This window comes from Panulirus ornatus, chromosome 33 (genome assembly GCF_036320965.1).
Source record: "Panulirus ornatus isolate Po-2019 chromosome 33, ASM3632096v1, whole genome shotgun sequence".
NCBI classification, from domain to species: Eukaryota; Metazoa; Arthropoda; class Malacostraca; order Decapoda; family Palinuridae; genus Panulirus; species Panulirus ornatus.
The window spans coordinates 10,894,720-10,911,572 of record NC_092256.1 but is presented as its reverse complement, the minus strand read 5'-3'; the positions used below and the strand labels follow the sequence as shown (position 1 = coordinate 10,911,572).

General features: G+C 37.6%; 1 protein-coding gene across 1 annotated transcript in view; it reads left to right on the top strand.

Moving 5' to 3' along the window:
• The window catches only part of LOC139759455 (solute carrier organic anion transporter family member 4C1-like), a 74,828-nt gene that overhangs the window by 27,756 nt on the left and 30,219 nt on the right, over positions 1-16,853 (top strand). Inside the window, exons 10-12 of the mRNA XM_071681602.1 lie at positions 368-507; positions 2,249-2,364; positions 8,028-8,166. Of these exons, the coding sequence (XP_071537703.1) occupies positions 368-507; positions 2,249-2,364; positions 8,028-8,166 (395 nt within the window). The remainder of the gene's footprint in view (positions 1-367; positions 508-2,248; positions 2,365-8,027; positions 8,167-16,853) is intronic.

Sequence of the window (16,853 nt, the reverse complement as noted above, 5' to 3'; positions counted from 1 at the left end):
AAAGCAAAAGTAAATAAATAGATATATATATATTGTCAGTAAATAGTCCAGCTTTAAGAGGACTTTTACATTAAAATGTAGTTTCTACTTTTTTCTGTTTCCGAGTCCAGACTCAGTGACCCCATTCTGTTTAGGGTTGGAAGCTTTTCCTGTTCACAGTTTCGTATAAAATTTCCACGGCTTTGTATTTTGTCCATACTACATGATGTTTCTTCTCATTATTTATTCTTGAAAAAAATCATATTGAAAATCATTTTGTTGAGCCATTCTGAGTTACTAATCCAGATAATTCTGTTCCTTTTAAGTCCTCATTTCTTTCACTTGAAGGGTTTCATTCCAAAGATATTTATTGCTTTGTCTTTGTCAGCTGGTGCAGCCTTGGCAGCGACACTGGTGGGTTGGCTAGCCACAGGAGCAACCCTGAGCCTCTTCAGGCCATGTGCAAAGTTTGTCCTCACTTTCATGGCTACCTTGTCTCTCATCAACTGTATACTCCACTTGTGTATGGTTGGTTTTAGAGGTTTTATTACAATTATGTCATATATTCATTGTTGGTTTTTGACAATGTTAGGCATTTTCTGTCATTTAGTACTAGTGACCATCAGATTTTCACACCTACATCAGTGATACAGTTGTACTGATAAGTTTAACATTTTACAAGCTATTATCATGTTTTAGCCAATTAATGTCAGTATCAGTTACAACTGCATACACTTATGCATGGTGAGTTCCCCTGTTTTTTGTTATATGTTTGTTAATTTTTTGTGTGATTTTTCTAGCTTACCTTCATAAGTGAAAGTCCTACTTTTAACAGAGTGGGAGGCTTTAGGAGTTAGTGAATTATATAGGCAACTGTTAAGTACTTTAATTAGCAAGTACATATCATATGGTTTTTGAAAGCATTAACCTTTCAGTATGCAGCTGATCTTTTGGCTTTTCTTAGTGCACACACACACAAAAAAAAATCATTCTTTCTTTCTGTTTATGAAAAGATGCACAAAAGATATTTACATGAATTGAGATTTAACCATTCCTGTTTTAGGAAAAACACAAAACATACTAAATTAGCCAGTCCTTTTTGTATAAGCTACATGGACTTTTTTTTTTTTTTAATGCAATCCTTAGAGTGGTATCAGTGCAGCAGGAGCTGGTATTTTGGGTGGGATTGGGTGTCACAGGTTTGACTAGTCACTAGAAAAGGTGCTTATCAACACTGTAGTCATTAGCAGATTACTGAGGACCCTCCAAAATATATATATATATTTGAATGCTTGTTAATTGTGGCCAACTGTGTGAAATTGAATTCTAAACATCAAAGATTAAATTGTGTTCATGCAGAGTCAGCACTTATATATTTGGTATGAGCAAGGGTGACCCACACAGTACTTTGCATCACTGTTGGCTAGATGTTGGATGGCATTGCTTTGCTTGTCGTTTATAAGTTCCACTTTGGCTGAAGGAATTTTTCCATCAGATATACCGAGCAGGATTGCTGAAGCTTCATGTCCAGCCATTGGAACCACAAGGTGTAGGGTGTCTTTGGAACCATTGCATTCCTGTATCAGTCCAGGCACAGCTTACACCCATCTCTGCTCTGGGCCTAAAGTCAGTTATTTAGTTTGGAGACAGCTTAAAACTGTGGCTGGTGTATTATCAGTCAGGAAAGTAGCGTATTAATTTTGAAGAATTTCAATGTAAGCATGTGAATGAATGTGGCTGTAAGTGTGCATGTGTCAAGCTGGTTAAAGTGATTTTCATGAGTCCATTGCCTATGTATGTTTCTTCTCACTTTATTATGTAAGCAAGTTACCTTTTGTTCATGTCATGTCTGTTGTGCTTGACAGTATACTGTTTGCATTTTGACATTGTATTCTTCAAAACGGAATTGCCTTATGATAGTTCCCTGAATACAGTTGCTATATAGTATTATTAGATTGTTAATATTGTGTTGTCATATTGCCATCAATTTACTAGGGAACTATCTATGCTAAGGGATAATCATCTGGTGTCTTCTGTGAAATCCATCCACTCCAGGATATCTTAGCTATTTTTAGGTGTAATATTCACTTATGGTAATTTTGCCTGGACATATCTGATGCTTATCATATACCCATATTTTGACAAGTGATAATCAATCCTCTTATCATGGCTGATACTCTTTTAAGATGTACTTTAGCAAAAGTATTGGAAAGTTTTCCATGTACACCTAACAAACAGTAACATTCATATTAATGCTTTTTCCCCCCAGGTGAATATTTCATGTGACCATGATGTCATCCATGGCATGGACTTAGCACTTGAGGCTCGTGGTCATGCTCAAACTCAGCTCCAGACACTGGCGTCTATGACAGATGTTGGCTCACGGTGAGTTCAGTATCTAAACTAACCCTTTGAGTACAACAGCTTAGTCTGTTGGTTATGATGTAATAACCCATTTTTGCTCTCCAAGATAACGTTCTTTCTATCCACACATGTATGTATGTATGTATATGTTGAAATGTATAGGTATGTATTTGTGCATGTGTGGGCGTTTATGTATATACATGCGTATGTGTGTGGGTTTGGGCCATTCTTTCGTCTGTTTCCTTGCGCTACCTCGCAAACGCGGGAGACAGCGACAAAGTATAATAAAAAAAATAATAAAATATATATATATATTTGAATGCTTGTTAATTGTGGCCAACTGTGTGAAATTGAATTCTAAACATCAAAGATTAAATTGTGTTCATGCAGAGTCAGCACTTATATATTTGGTATGAGCAAGGGTGACCCACACAGTACTTTGCATCACTGTTGGCTAGATGTTGGATGGCATTGCTTTGCTTGTCGTTTATAAGTTCCACTTTGGCTGAAGGAATTTTTCCATCAGATATACCGAGCAGGATTGCTGAAGCTTCATGTCCAGCATTGGAACCACAAGGTGTAGGGTGTCTTTGGAACCATTGCATTCCTGTATCAGTCCAGGCACAGCTTACACCCATCTCTGCTCTGGGCCTAAAGTCAGTTATTTAGTTTGGAGACAGCTTAAAACTGTGGCTGGTGTATTATCAGTCAGGAAAGTAGCGTATTAATTTTGAAGAATTTCAATGTAAGCATGTGAATGAATGTGGCTGTAAGTGTGCATGTGTCAAGCTGGTTAAAGTGATTTTCATGAGTCCATTGCCTATGTATGTTTCTTCTCACTTTATTATGTAAGCAAGTTACCTTTTGTTCATGTCATGTCTGTTGTGCTTGACAGTATACTGTTTGCATTTTGACATTGTATTCTTCAAAACGGAATTGCCTTATGATAGTTCCCTGAATACAGTTGCTATATAGTATTATTAGATTGTTAATATTGTGTTGTCATATTGCCATCAATTTACTAGGGAACTATCTATACTAAGGGATAATCATCTGGTGTCTTCTGTGAAATCCATCCACTCCAGGATATCTTAGCTATTTTTAGGTGTAATATTCACTTATGGTAATTTTGCCTGGACATATCTGATGCTTATCATATACCCATATTTTGACAAGTGATAATCAATCCTCTTATCATGGCTGATACTCTTTTAAGATGTACTTTAGCAAAAGTATTGGAAAGTTTTCCATGTACACCTAACAAACAGTAACATTCATATTAATGCTTTTTCCCCCCAGGTGAATATTTCATGTGACCATGATGTCATCCATGGCATGGACTTAGCACTTGAGGCTCGTGGTCATGCTCAAACTCAGCTCCAGACACTGGCGTCTATGACAGATGTTGGCTCACGGTGAGTTCAGTATCTAAACTAACCCTTTGAGTACAACAGCTTAGTCTGTTGGTTATGATGTAATAACCCATTTTTGCTCTCCAAGATAACGTTCTTTCTATCCACACATGTATGTATGTATGTATGTATGTATGTATGTATGTATGTATGTATGTATGTATGTATGTATGTATGTATGTATGTATGTATGTATGTATGTATGTATGTATGTATGTATGTATGTATGTATGTATGTATGTATGTATGTATGTATGTATGTATGTATGTATGTATGTATGTATGTATGTATGTATGTATGTATGTATGTATGTATGTATGTATGTATGTATGTATGTATGTATGTATGTATGTATGTATGTATGTATGTATGTATGTATGTATGTATGTATGTATGTATGTATGTATGTATGTATGTATGTATGTATGTATGTATGTATGTATGTATGTATGTATGTATGTATGTATGTATGTATGTATGTATGTATGTATGTATGTATGTATATGTTGAAATGTATAGGTATGTATTTGTGCATGTGTGGGCGTTTATGTATATACATGCGTATGTGTGTGGGTTTGGGCCATTCTTTCGTCTGTTTCCTTGCACTACTTCACTAACATGGGAGACAGCATCAAAGTATAATGAAAAAGTGAATAGAAAAAATAATATCATCTTCAGTGTGGAAGTGGCAACTAGGGCATGACAGGTATTTTATTATGACAGTGTTTGTGGTGTTAGAGAAAAAAGATATTGAGCGGTGGGATGAAGTTAAGTTGCAGTGCAAGAGAAAGGAGGGATACATAGACAACTTGCAGGAAAGGAGTGCGACTGATTGGGAAATGTACAAGAGAAAGTGAGAGGAGGCCAGGAGGAAGGAGCAGGGGCTGAAAAAGACTGAATGAGAGTTGAGGTGCGAGAGCATCAGCAGACTTCAGGGAGAACAAGAAAATTATTTAGAAGGAAGGGAATAGTATGAGGAGAATAAGAGAACAAATAGTGAAGGGAGCCATTTTGAGAAATGGTAGAAGCAAAAAAGGGTTGAAGAGAAGATAAAGTGAGTTTTTGAAGAACTACTGAATGTGTTGGATGAAAATATGATATATGTGGTATGTTTGGGATGTGGAGGCTCACAAAGTGAGAAATTTATGGCCACATTGGTTCACACTAAGTCTCTAGCTATCATGTGTAATGCACCAAAACCACAGCTTGCTATCCACATCCAGGCCTCATATATCTTTCCATGGTTTACCTCAGACATTTCACTTTCCCTGGTTCAGTTCATTGACAGCACTTTGGCCCTGGTATACCACATTGTTCCAATTCACTCTATTCCTTGCATGCCTCTCACCCTCCTGTAAGTTCAGGGCCCCAGTAGCTCGAAATCTTTTTCATACCTTCCTTCCACCTCCAATTTGGTCTCCCATTTCTCCTTGTTCCCTCCACCTCTGACACATAAATCCCCTTTGTCAATTTTTCCTCATTCAGTCTCTCCATATGTCCAAACTGTTTCAACACACCCTCTTGTGCTCTCTCAACTACACTTTTTATTACCACACATCTCTTACCCTTTCATTACCTACCCCATCAAACCACCTCACACCACATATAATCCTCAGACATTTCATTTCCAACACATCCACCCTCCTCCATACAACCCTCTATTTAGCCCATGCCTCGTAACCATAAAATGTTGTTGGAACTACTCCTTTGAACATACCCATTTTTGCTCTCCAAGATAACGTTCTTTCTATCCACACATGTATGTATGTATGTATGTATGTATGTATGTATGTATGTATGTATGTATGTATGTATGTATGTATGTATGTATGTATGTATGTATGTATGTATGTATGTATGTATGTATGTATGTATGTATGTATGTATGTATGTATGTATGTATGTATGTATGTATGTATGTATGTATGTATGTATGTATGTATGTATGTATGTATGTATGTATGTATGTATGTATGTATGTATGTATGTATGTATGTATGTATGTATGTATGTATGTATGTATGTATGTATGTATGTATGTATGTATGTATGTATGTATGTATGTATGTATGTATGTATGTATGTATGTATGTATGTATGTATGTATGTATGTATGTATGTATGTATGTATGTATGTATGTATGTATGTATGTATGTATGTATGTATGTATGTATGTATGTATGTATGTATGTATGTATGTATGTATGTATGTATGTATGTATGTATGTATGTATGTATGTATGTATGTATGTATGTATGTATGTATGTATGTATGTATGTATGTATGTATGTATGTATGTATGTATGTATGTATGTATGTATGTATGTATGTATGTATGTATGTATGTATGTATGTATGTATGTATGTATGTATGTATGTATGTATGTATGTATGTATGTATGTATGTATGTATGTATGTATGTATGTATGTATGTATGTATGTATGTATGTATGTATGTATGTATGTATGTATGTATGTATGTATGTATGTATGTATGTATGTATGTATGTATGTATGTATGTATGTATGTATGTATGTATGTATGTATGTATGTATGTATGTATGTATGTATGTATGTATGTATGTATGTATGTATGTATGTATGTATGTATGTATGTATGTATGTATGTATGTATGTATGTATGTATGTATGTATGTATGTATGTATGTATGTATGTATGTATGTATGTATGTATGTATGTATGTATGTATGTATGTATGTATGTATGTATGTATGTATGTATGTATGTATGTATGTATGTATGTATGTATGTATGTATGTATGTATGTATGTATGTATGTATGTATGTATGTATGTATGTATGTATGTATGTATGTATGTATGTATGTATGTGTGGCGTATTATATACATGGTTTTGGGGGGTTGGGCCATTTCTTTCGTCTGTTTCCTTGCGCTACCTCGCAAACGCGGGAGACAGCGACAAAGTATAATAAAAAAAATAATAAAATATATATATATATTTGAATGCTTGTTAATTGTGGCCAACTGTGTGAAATTGAATTCTAAACATCAAAGATTAAATTGTGTTCATGCAGAGTCAGCACTTATATATTTGGTATGAGCAAGGGTGACCCACACAGTACTTTGCATCACTGTTGGCTAGATGTTGGATGGCATTGCTTTGCTTGTCGTTTATAAGTTCCACTTTGGCTGAAGGAATTTTTCCATCAGATATACCGAGCAGGATTGCTGAAGCTTCATGTCCAGCATTGGAACCACAAGGTGTAGGGTGTCTTTGGAACCATTGCATTCCTGTATCAGTCCAGGCACAGCTTACACCCATCTCTGCTCTGGGCCTAAAGTCAGTTATTTAGTTTGGAGACAGCTTAAAACTGTGGCTGGTGTATTATCAGTCAGGAAAGTAGCGTATTAATTTTGAAGAATTTCAATGTAAGCATGTGAATGAATGTGGCTGTAAGTGTGCATGTGTCAAGCTGGTTAAAGTGATTTTCATGAGTCCATTGCCTATGTATGTTTCTTCTCACTTTATTATGTAAGCAAGTTACCTTTTGTTCATGTCATGTCTGTTGTGCTTGACAGTATACTGTTTGCATTTTGACATTGTATTCTTCAAAACGGAATTGCCTTATGATAGTTCCCTGAATACAGTTGCTATATAGTATTATTAGATTGTTAATATTGTGTTGTCATATTGCCATCAATTTACTAGGGAACTATCTATGCTAAGGGATAATCATCTGGTGTCTTCTGTGAAATCCATCCACTCCAGGATATCTTAGCTATTGTTAGGTGTAATATTCACTTATGGTAATTTTGCCTGGACATATCTGATGCTTATCATATACCCATATTTTGACAAGTGATAATCAATCCTCTTATCATGGCTGATACTCTTTTAAGATGTACTTTAGCAAAAGTATTGGAAAGTTTTCCATGTACACCTAACAAACAGTAACATTCATATTAATGCTTTTTCCCCCCAGGTGAATATTTCATGTGACCATGATGTCATCCATGGCATGGACTTAGCACTTGAGGCTCGTGGTCATGCTCAAACTCAGCTCCAGACACTGGCGTCTATGACAGATGTTGGCTCACGGTGAGTTCAGTATCTAAACTAACCCTTTGAGTACAACAGCTTAGTCTGTTGGTTATGATGTAATAACCCATTGGTTGCAATGATTCTCTTTTGAGTTAAGTTTTGACGTTATTGGATATCATTTTGATCTCTCAACTTGTTTTTCTTTGTGAGTATTTATCAAGCGACATTCACATCCCTTTCTAGCACTAAATCCCTGAGTGAATGTGCCTCAGGATGTGGATGCTCCCTGAAGTTCTCACCTGTGTGTGTGAATGGAAACAACAACTTCTACAGTGCCTGCTTTGCTGGATGTACATCTGCTGCTAAAGTCAACAGATCCATTGTAAGTCAGTAACAAAATCTACAGGCATAAAATTATGATATATTAACAGTTTTTAGATCTGAATATGAATCATTAAAGATTATCCACAAAGAATTGATCCAAATGAAAAATTAATGTGTACATGATGAAAAATAAGGCATTCCTTGACTGTAATGATTACTTTCCAGGTGATATGACCAGTCTCCCATAACTTAAAAGCTAAAGAGACCATCTTGGCCATTTGGTATATTTCACTCTTTATCCTTCTCCACTGCCTTTGGTCCTTTCACTAAACTAGATATTGATAGCAATATTGTGTGTGTGTGTGTGTGTGTGTGTGTGTGTGTGTGTGTGTGTGTGTGTGTGTGTGCCTGCTTATCTGTTTACTAGTGTTTATATCATTATTTGTTATTTGGGAAGGAATGGCATAAGTTGAAAGTAAACAAAACTTGAGGAATGGGAAAGGAATAGAAGGTATTTAGGGAGGTATTGCTTACATATGCAGGTGACAAGTGTGGCATGTGTAAGGTGCACTGTGGGTGTTAGAGAAAAAAGATATTGAGCGGTGGGATGAAGTTAAGTTGGTAGTGCAAGAGAAAGGAGGGATACATAGACAACTTGCAGGAAAGGAGTGCGACTGATTGGGAAATGTACAAGAGAAAGTGAGAGGAGGCCAGGAGGAAGGAGCAGGGGCTGAAAAAGACTGAATGAGAGTTGAGGTGCGAGAGCATCAGCAGACTTCAGGGAGAACAAGAAAATTATTTAGAAGGAAGGGAATAGTATGAGGAGAATAAGAGAACAAATAGTGAAGGGAGCCATTTTGAGAAATGGTAGAAGCAAAAAAGGGTTGAAGAGAAGATAAAGTGAGTTTTTGAAGAACTACTGAATGTGTTGGATGAAAATATGATATATGTGGTATGTTTGGGATGTGGAGGCTCACAAAGTGAGAAATTTATGGCCACATTGGTTCACACTAAGTCTCTAGCTATCATGTGTAATGCACCAAAACCACAGCTTGCTATCCACATCCAGGCCTCATATATCTTTCCATGGTTTACCTCAGACATTTCACTTTCCCTGGTTCAGTTCATTGACAGCACTTTGGCCCTGGTATACCACATTGTTCCAATTCACTCTATTCCTTGCATGCCTCTCACCCTCCTGTAAGTTCAGGGCCCCAGTAGCTCGAAATCTTTTTCATACCTTCCTTCCACCTCCAATTTGGTCTCCCATTTCTCCTTGTTCCCTCCACCTCTGACACATAAATCCCCTTTGTCAATTTTTCCTCATTCAGTCTCTCCATATGTCCAAACTGTTTCAACACACCCTCTTGTGCTCTCTCAACTACACTTTTTATTACCACACATCTCTTACCCTTTCATTACCTACCCCATCAAACCACCTCACACCACATATAATCCTCAGACATTTCATTTCCAACACATCCACCCTCCTCCATACAACCCTCTATTTAGCCCATGCCTCGTAACCATAAAATGTTGTTGGAACTACTCCTTTGAACATACCCATTTTTGCTCTCCAAGATAACGTTCTTTCTATCCACACATGTATGTATGTATGTATGTATGTATACCTTGCCTAACCACAGGTCACACAATCTTGTGGTGTCTGTATGTCTATGGGGTGAGCACAGGACAATTAAGGTGTATATATCATAAGAGTATATGGTGTGGGAGATAAGTTGCTAGAAGCAGTGAAAAGTGGAAAGTGAGTGGTTCCCAGTGAACGTTGGTTTGCGGCAGGGATGTGTGATGTCTCCTTGGCTGTTTAATATGTTTATGGATGGGGTTGTTAGGGAGGTGAATGCAGGAGTTTTTAAGAGAGGGGCAAGTATGCAGTCTGTTGTGGATGAGAGGGTTTGGGAAGTGAGTCAGTTGTTGTTTGCTGATGATACAGCATTGGTGGCTCATTCAAGTGAGAAATTGCAGAAGCTGGTGACTGAGTTTGGTAAAGTGTGTGAAAGAAGAAAGCTGAGAGTGAATGTGAATAAGAGCAAGGTTATTAGGTACAGTAGGGTTGAGGGACAAGTCAATTGGGAGGTAAGTTTGAATGGAGAAAAACTGGAGGAAGTGAAGTGTTTTAGATATCTGGGAGTGGATTTGGCAGCAGATGGAACCATGGAAGCAGAAGTAAGTCACAGGGTGGGGGAGAGGGCAAAGGAGCGTTTAAGAATGAGTGGAAGGCGAGAATGTTACTCAGAGAGCAAAAATGGTTGTTTGAAGGAATAGTGATTCCAACAATGTTATATGGTTGTGAGGCATGGGCGATAGATAGAATTGCGCGGAGGAGGGTGGATGTGTTGGAAATGAGATGTTTGAGGACAATATGTGGTGTGAGGTGGTTTGATCGAGTAAGGTAAGAAGGGTAAAAGAGATGTGGGAATAAAAAGAGAGTGGTTGAGAGAGCAAAGAGGTTTTTTTGAAATGGTTTGGGCACATGGAGAGAAAGAAAGAGGAAAGATTGACCAAAAAGGATATTGTGTCGGAGGTGGTAGGGAACGAGGAGAAGAGGGAGACCAAATTGGGGGTGGAAGGAGGAGTGAAAAGATTTTGGTGATCGGGCTGAACATGCAGGAGGGGGAAAGGAGGGGAAGGAAAGAGAAATTGGACATTGGTATACCCTGGTTACTGCTGTCATGGGGGTTAACAGGGCATGGAAGCTCTGGGGCCCAAACTGTGTAAAATTTTAAATTTTAAAAACACCCCAAAGTTTTAAATTGTGTTCATGCAGAGTCAGAAACTTATATAATTTGGTATGAGCAAAGGGTGCCCACACAGTATTTTGGGCCATCACTGTTGGCTAGATGTTTTTTTGGGCTTTGGGTTTTGCTTGTCGGTTTATAATTTCCCCTTTTTGGGTAAAGGAAATTTTTCCTTAAGATTTTAACCGAGAAAGGGATTGGGGAAGCTTAAAGGGTCCGCCTTTGGGAACCAAAAGGTTTTAGGGTGTCTTTGGAACCATTGCATTCCTGACCCGTCCGGGCCCACAGCTTACACCCCTTTCTCGGGCTCGGGGCCCTTTAAAGTAATTTATTTGGGTTTGGGAAAGACAGCTTAAAACTGTGGCTGGTGAAATTTTTCAGTCGGGAAAAAAGTACGAAATTAATTTTGAAAAATTTTCCCAATGTAACCCCTTTTTGAATAAATTTGTGGCTTTAAGTGTGAATGTGTAAAAGCGGGTTTAAAAGTGATTTTTTTGAGTCCTTTCCCTTTTGTATGTTTCTTCTCACTTTTTTAAATGTAAGAAGGGTTCCCTTTTTGGGTTTTTTGTCATGTCTGTTGTGTTTGGGCCGGGGTATACTGTTTGCATTTTGACTTGTATTCTTAAAAAAGGGAATTCCCTTTATGATAGTTCCCTAAATTTTACAGTTGCTAAAATTATTTATTATTAGTTTTGTTAATTTGTGTTGTCTTATTGCCTTTAAAATTTTTAATAGGGAACTATCTATCCCAAAAGGGATAATAAATCGGGTTTGTCTTCTGTGAAATCCATCCACTCCGGATTTTTTAGCTATTTTTAGGTGTAATATTCCTTATGGTAATTTTGCCTGGACATATCTGATGCTTATCAATACCCATATTTTGAAAAGGTGTAATCAACCCTTTCAAAATCATTTTTTAATACTCCCTTTTAAAGGGTGTACTTTAGCAAAAGTATTGGAAAATTTTCCATGTACACCAAAAAAAACAAAATAAAAATTCATTTTTTAAAGGGTTTTTCCCCCCCGGGGGAATATTTTATGTGACCTGTGTATCCAAAGGCATGGACTTAAACACTTGAGGCTCGTGGGGCATGCTCAAACTCCAGTCCAAGGGCACTTTTGGCCGGTTTTTGACAGATGTTGGCTCACGGTGGTTCGTATCTAAAAATAAACCCCCTTTGGGGTACAACAGCTTAGTCTGGGGGTTATTTATGTAATAACCCATTGGTTGCAATGATTCCTTTTGAGTTAAAATTTTGCGTTTTTTGGTTTTCATTTTTGATCCCTCAATTGTTTTTCTTTGTGGGTATTTATTTAAGCGGGAAATTTACATCCCTTTCTTTGCACTAAATTCCCCTGAGTGAATGTGCCTTTAGGATGTGGGGGTGCTTCCCCGGGAAATTTTTCACCTGTGTGTGGGAATGGAAACAACAACTTCTACAGTGCCTGCTTTGCTTTTGGGTGTACATCTGGTCTAAAGTCAACAGATCCATTTGTAAGTTTAGTAACAAAATTACAGGCAAAAATTTTGAAAATATTAACAGTTTTTAGGGCTGGGAAAATGAAACAAATTTTTGATTATCCACAAAAAAAATTGATCCAAATGAAAAATTAATGGTGGCATGATGAAAAATAAAGGGATTCCTTGACTGTAATGAAATTTCTTTCCCGGTTTATATGACCAGTCTCCCCATAACCCTTTTTAAACTAAAGAGGCCATCTTGGCCATTTTTGGTATATTTCCCCTCTTTATCCTTCTCCCCCTGCCTTTGGTCCCTTTTACTAAACTTAGTATTGATAGCAAAAATTTTTTTGTTTTGTGTGTGTTGTGTGTGTTTTTGTGTGTGTGTGTGTGTGTGGGGGCCCCCGCCTTATCTGGGTTTAACTAAAAGGGTTTTTATCATTAATTTTGTTATTTGGGAAGGAAATTTTCATAAGTTGAAAAAATTTTTAAAAAAAACTTGAGGAAAAGGGAAAAAAGGGTTAGAAGGGGATTTAGGGAGGTATTTGCTTACATATGCAGGTGACAAGGGGTGGCAAGTTTAAGGGGGCCTGGGGGGGTGTTAAAAAAGAAAAAAGATTTTTGGAAGGGGGTGGGATGAAAATTAAATTGGTTTGGGGCAAGAGAAAGGAGGGATAACATAAAACAATTGCAGGAAAGGAGGGCGACCCCCGATTGGGAAATTTTTAAAAGAGAAAATGGGGAGGAGGCCAGGGGAAGGGCAGGGGGGGAAAAAACCCCGAATGAGGTTTAGGTGCGAGGCATCAGCAGATTCAGGGAGAACAAGAAAATTTTTTTAGAAGGGAAAGGGGAAAAGTATGAGGAGAATAAGAGAACAAAATTTGTGAAGGGGCCATTTTGAGAAATGGTAGAACAAAAAAGGGTTTTTAAGAGAAGATAAAGTGGTTTTTGGAAAGAACTACTGAATGTGTTGGATGAAAATATGATATTTTTGTGGGATGTTTGGGATTGGTTGGGGGGGCTCACAAAGTGAGAAAATTTTTGGGCCCACATTGGGGTTTACATAAGTCTCTAGCTATCATGTGTAAAAGCACCCCCAAAAAAACAGCTTTGGGTATCCAATCCAGGCCCTCATATTCTTTCCCTTTGGGTTTTCCTCAGACATTTCACTTTCCCCTTTTGGTTTAGTTCATTTAAAAGCACTTTTGGCCCCTGGTATTTCCACTTTTTTCCCAAATTTACTTATTCCTTGCATGCCTCCCCACCCTCCTGGGAAAATTCAGGGCCCCCGTAGCTCGAAATTTTTTTTCATACCCCTTCCCCTTTCCCCCCCCAATTTTGGGCTCCCCTTTCCCTTTTTCCCCCCACCCCCTGACAAAATAAATCCCCTTTGTCAATTTTTCCTCATTCGGGCTCTCCATATGTCCCAAAATGTTTCAACACACCCTCTTGTGTCTTCAATACACTTTTTTTTTCCACAATCTCTTACCCCTTTTATTACCTACCCCATCAAACCCCCTCACCCCCACATATAATCCCTCAGACATTTCATTTCCCAAAAATCCACCCTCCTCCATACAAAAACCCCCTTTTTTAGCCCATGCCTTTGTAACCATAAAATGTTTTTTGGAAAACTCCTTTGAACATACCCCTTTTTGCTCTTTCCCAAGATAACGTTTTTCTATCCAACCCCCTGTATGTATGTATGTATGTATTGGGAGAATTTTTAAATGTAAGAAAATTTGTTTTTGTATGTTTTTGTTTTTGGGGGGAGAAAAGAGGAAAAGTAAGAAGTAAAAAAAAAAAAAAGTAAAAAAAATTAAAAAAAAAAAATTTTAAAAAAAAAAAAAAAATGGTTTTATTTTATGAGTATTTTGGGGTTGGGGGGTAAGTTGTAGAAGATGAAAAGAAAAAATGGTTAATGAAGTTGGGTTTTTATGGGGGGGATGTTTTAGATGTTTTTGGTTTTTTAATGATGTTTTTGGATGGGGTTTTAGGGGGGTGAAAGAGGATTAAAAGGAAGAGGGGGTATGAGTTGTTTTTGTAAAGGAGAGGGGTTTGGGGTGTAGTAGTTGTTGTTTGTTTTTGTTTAAAGTTGGGGGTTTTATTAATGTAGAAAAGAGAATGGGGGATTTTAGTTTGGGAAAAAATTTTTGAAGAAGAAAAAATTTTAGATGAAAGTTGTAAAAAGGGAGGTTTTGTATGGTAAGTAGGGGTTTTAGGGGAAAAAATTTTAGGGGGGGGTATTTTAAAAAAAGGAAGAAGTTGGGGTTTGGAAATTGTATTAAAATGAAGTAGAGTATGAGAAATGAATGAATGTATTTTGTTTTTTTTAGATGTATGGTTGGGGGGGAGGGTTGTTTTATTTATGTTGGGGGGGGATTAGGGAGAAAAATGGGGGGAAGATGTATGAATTTTATGATTTTTTATTATGTTTTGTTTTGTATGTATGTAGGGTATTTTGTTGAAATGTATAGGTATGTATTTGTGCAGTTTTGGGGGGTTTATGTATTAATGCTTTGTGGGGGGGTTTTGGGGCCCATTCTTTCGTCGGGTTTCCTTGAATACTTCATAACATGGGAGACAGAAATCAAGGTATAATGAAAAAGTGAATAGAAAAAATAATACATTTAAAGTGGGGAAATTTGGCAACTGGGGGCATGACAGGTTTTTTATTTGACGGTTTGTGGTTTTGTTAGAGAGATGGGTGAGGGTTTTAGCCCAAACGGGAAAGGGCATTAGTTGTACACTGGGGCAAAAAAAGAGTTTTTGGCACATAAAAAAAACCCATTATGAAAACACATTTCCAATGGGTTTACTGAGAACTTTTTGTCGGGGACATTCTACACATTAAAACCCCTTTGATAAAGGTTAAAAAATTTTGTCATTATTTTTTTCACTAGTGACTTATCCAGTAAATATGTAGAAAAATGTCTTCCAGTCGCACCTTTTAAATTGGGCAATCTCCAAACCCCAACTAATGCTGCTGTGTTTTGGTGAATGCCAAGCTGCAAAAGCAGTATCAAAAATTGCTGTATCCCCCATTATGGAGGTCTAAAAAAGCTCAGCTTTGGGGCCTGTGAGGTTTTCCATCATGACTGGCATGATAAAATGAAAATTGGTGGCCAACAGTGGTTTTTGGTTAAATGAAATCCTTTTGGGGTGTGGCATGTTCCTTTTGGGTTTTTGGGGAGTGTATGTTGGAGACTGGTTGGAGGGCAAAAGTTTAGTGCTTGTTGGGTCATATGGGTGTGCATATATTTTGTCGTTGGCTTTTTGGTGGAAGGAAAGGGTCTGTGGGGATTAGGATGTTTTAAAATATCAAAACAAAGGTCAGTTTTTTTATTTTCCCTTTTTGGGTTTGGGGTTGATGGGTTTGGGTTTTAGGGTGGGGTTTGGATTAAGGGAATCCCAAATGCCCGCAAAAAAAGGGGAGTGTCAAGCATACTGTGGTGAAATTTTTACTTGGGAAAAAAAAATTTTCCTTGGGTTTTTGCCCAAAAGCTTGGGGAAAATTTGGGGGTTCTATGTCACTAAAAGTTGGGTTTTGAGAGTTTTTTATTTTTATGTTTTTTCAGCCTTTTTTTTTTTGGGGTTTTCATGAATGTAAGTTTAGTGGATTTTGCCTGCTATTGGTTACCCCGAAGGTGGGGAATTTATTTTTTTTAAAAGGGCTTTTTATCATTTAGTTTAATGGGGGGTGAAGTACGGGGTTGGCCCCAAAAACATTTTCAAATTTAAAAAGGGGTCTTTAAACTTTTTTCCAGGTTTCCCTTTTTGGGTTGCAGCCTCAGAGCTGTCAGAGCCCCCTAACTTTCCCCAAAAAGGGGGGGCAGGAGGGGCATGCGGGGAATGCTCATCCTCCTCGAAGACCCCCCGATAGGGTTGTCTAAATTTTGTGTGGATTTAACCAAGATGAGAAAAAAAAGGAGGATAGGGAGGGATGTTTGAGGAAAGGAACCGAATTTTTTTGGCCTGGGTGAAAAGAAGTCAAGGGTTTAAAGGGGAAAAATGGTTTGGGAATGTCTTGGGGGTAAAGTCAGGGGTTAGGGGGGAGGACAAGAGCAAAGGAAGGGGGTTTGCAATCCCCCCTGAAGCAGGAGTGGTGGGAAATTTTGATAGAAAGCAAGAAAGTAAACTGTAGATTTATATGGGTTTTAAAAATGAAAATGGATGGGGGAGAAAAAGGGTGATTATTTGGTTTTTTAATACCTGGTCATGAGAAAATTTAAAGAGGGCAAGTGTTTTGGGGGAAAAGCTGAGGGGGTTTTGTTAGCAGCTTTGATGCTTGGGCCCGGGTTATAGTGATTTGGGGGTTTTTAATGCAAAGGTGAGTAATGTGGCAAATTGGGGGGTATAATTGGTGTACATGGGGTGTTCAAAAGTTGGAAATGGTGAAAAGCTTTTGGATTTTGTATGCTGAAAAAAAGGGTGGTGATTGGGGAATACCTGATTTAAAAAGGGAATTTTATACCAAAATTTTTACAAAATGTAAGTGGAGAGTGGCCCCGAATTTCATTATTG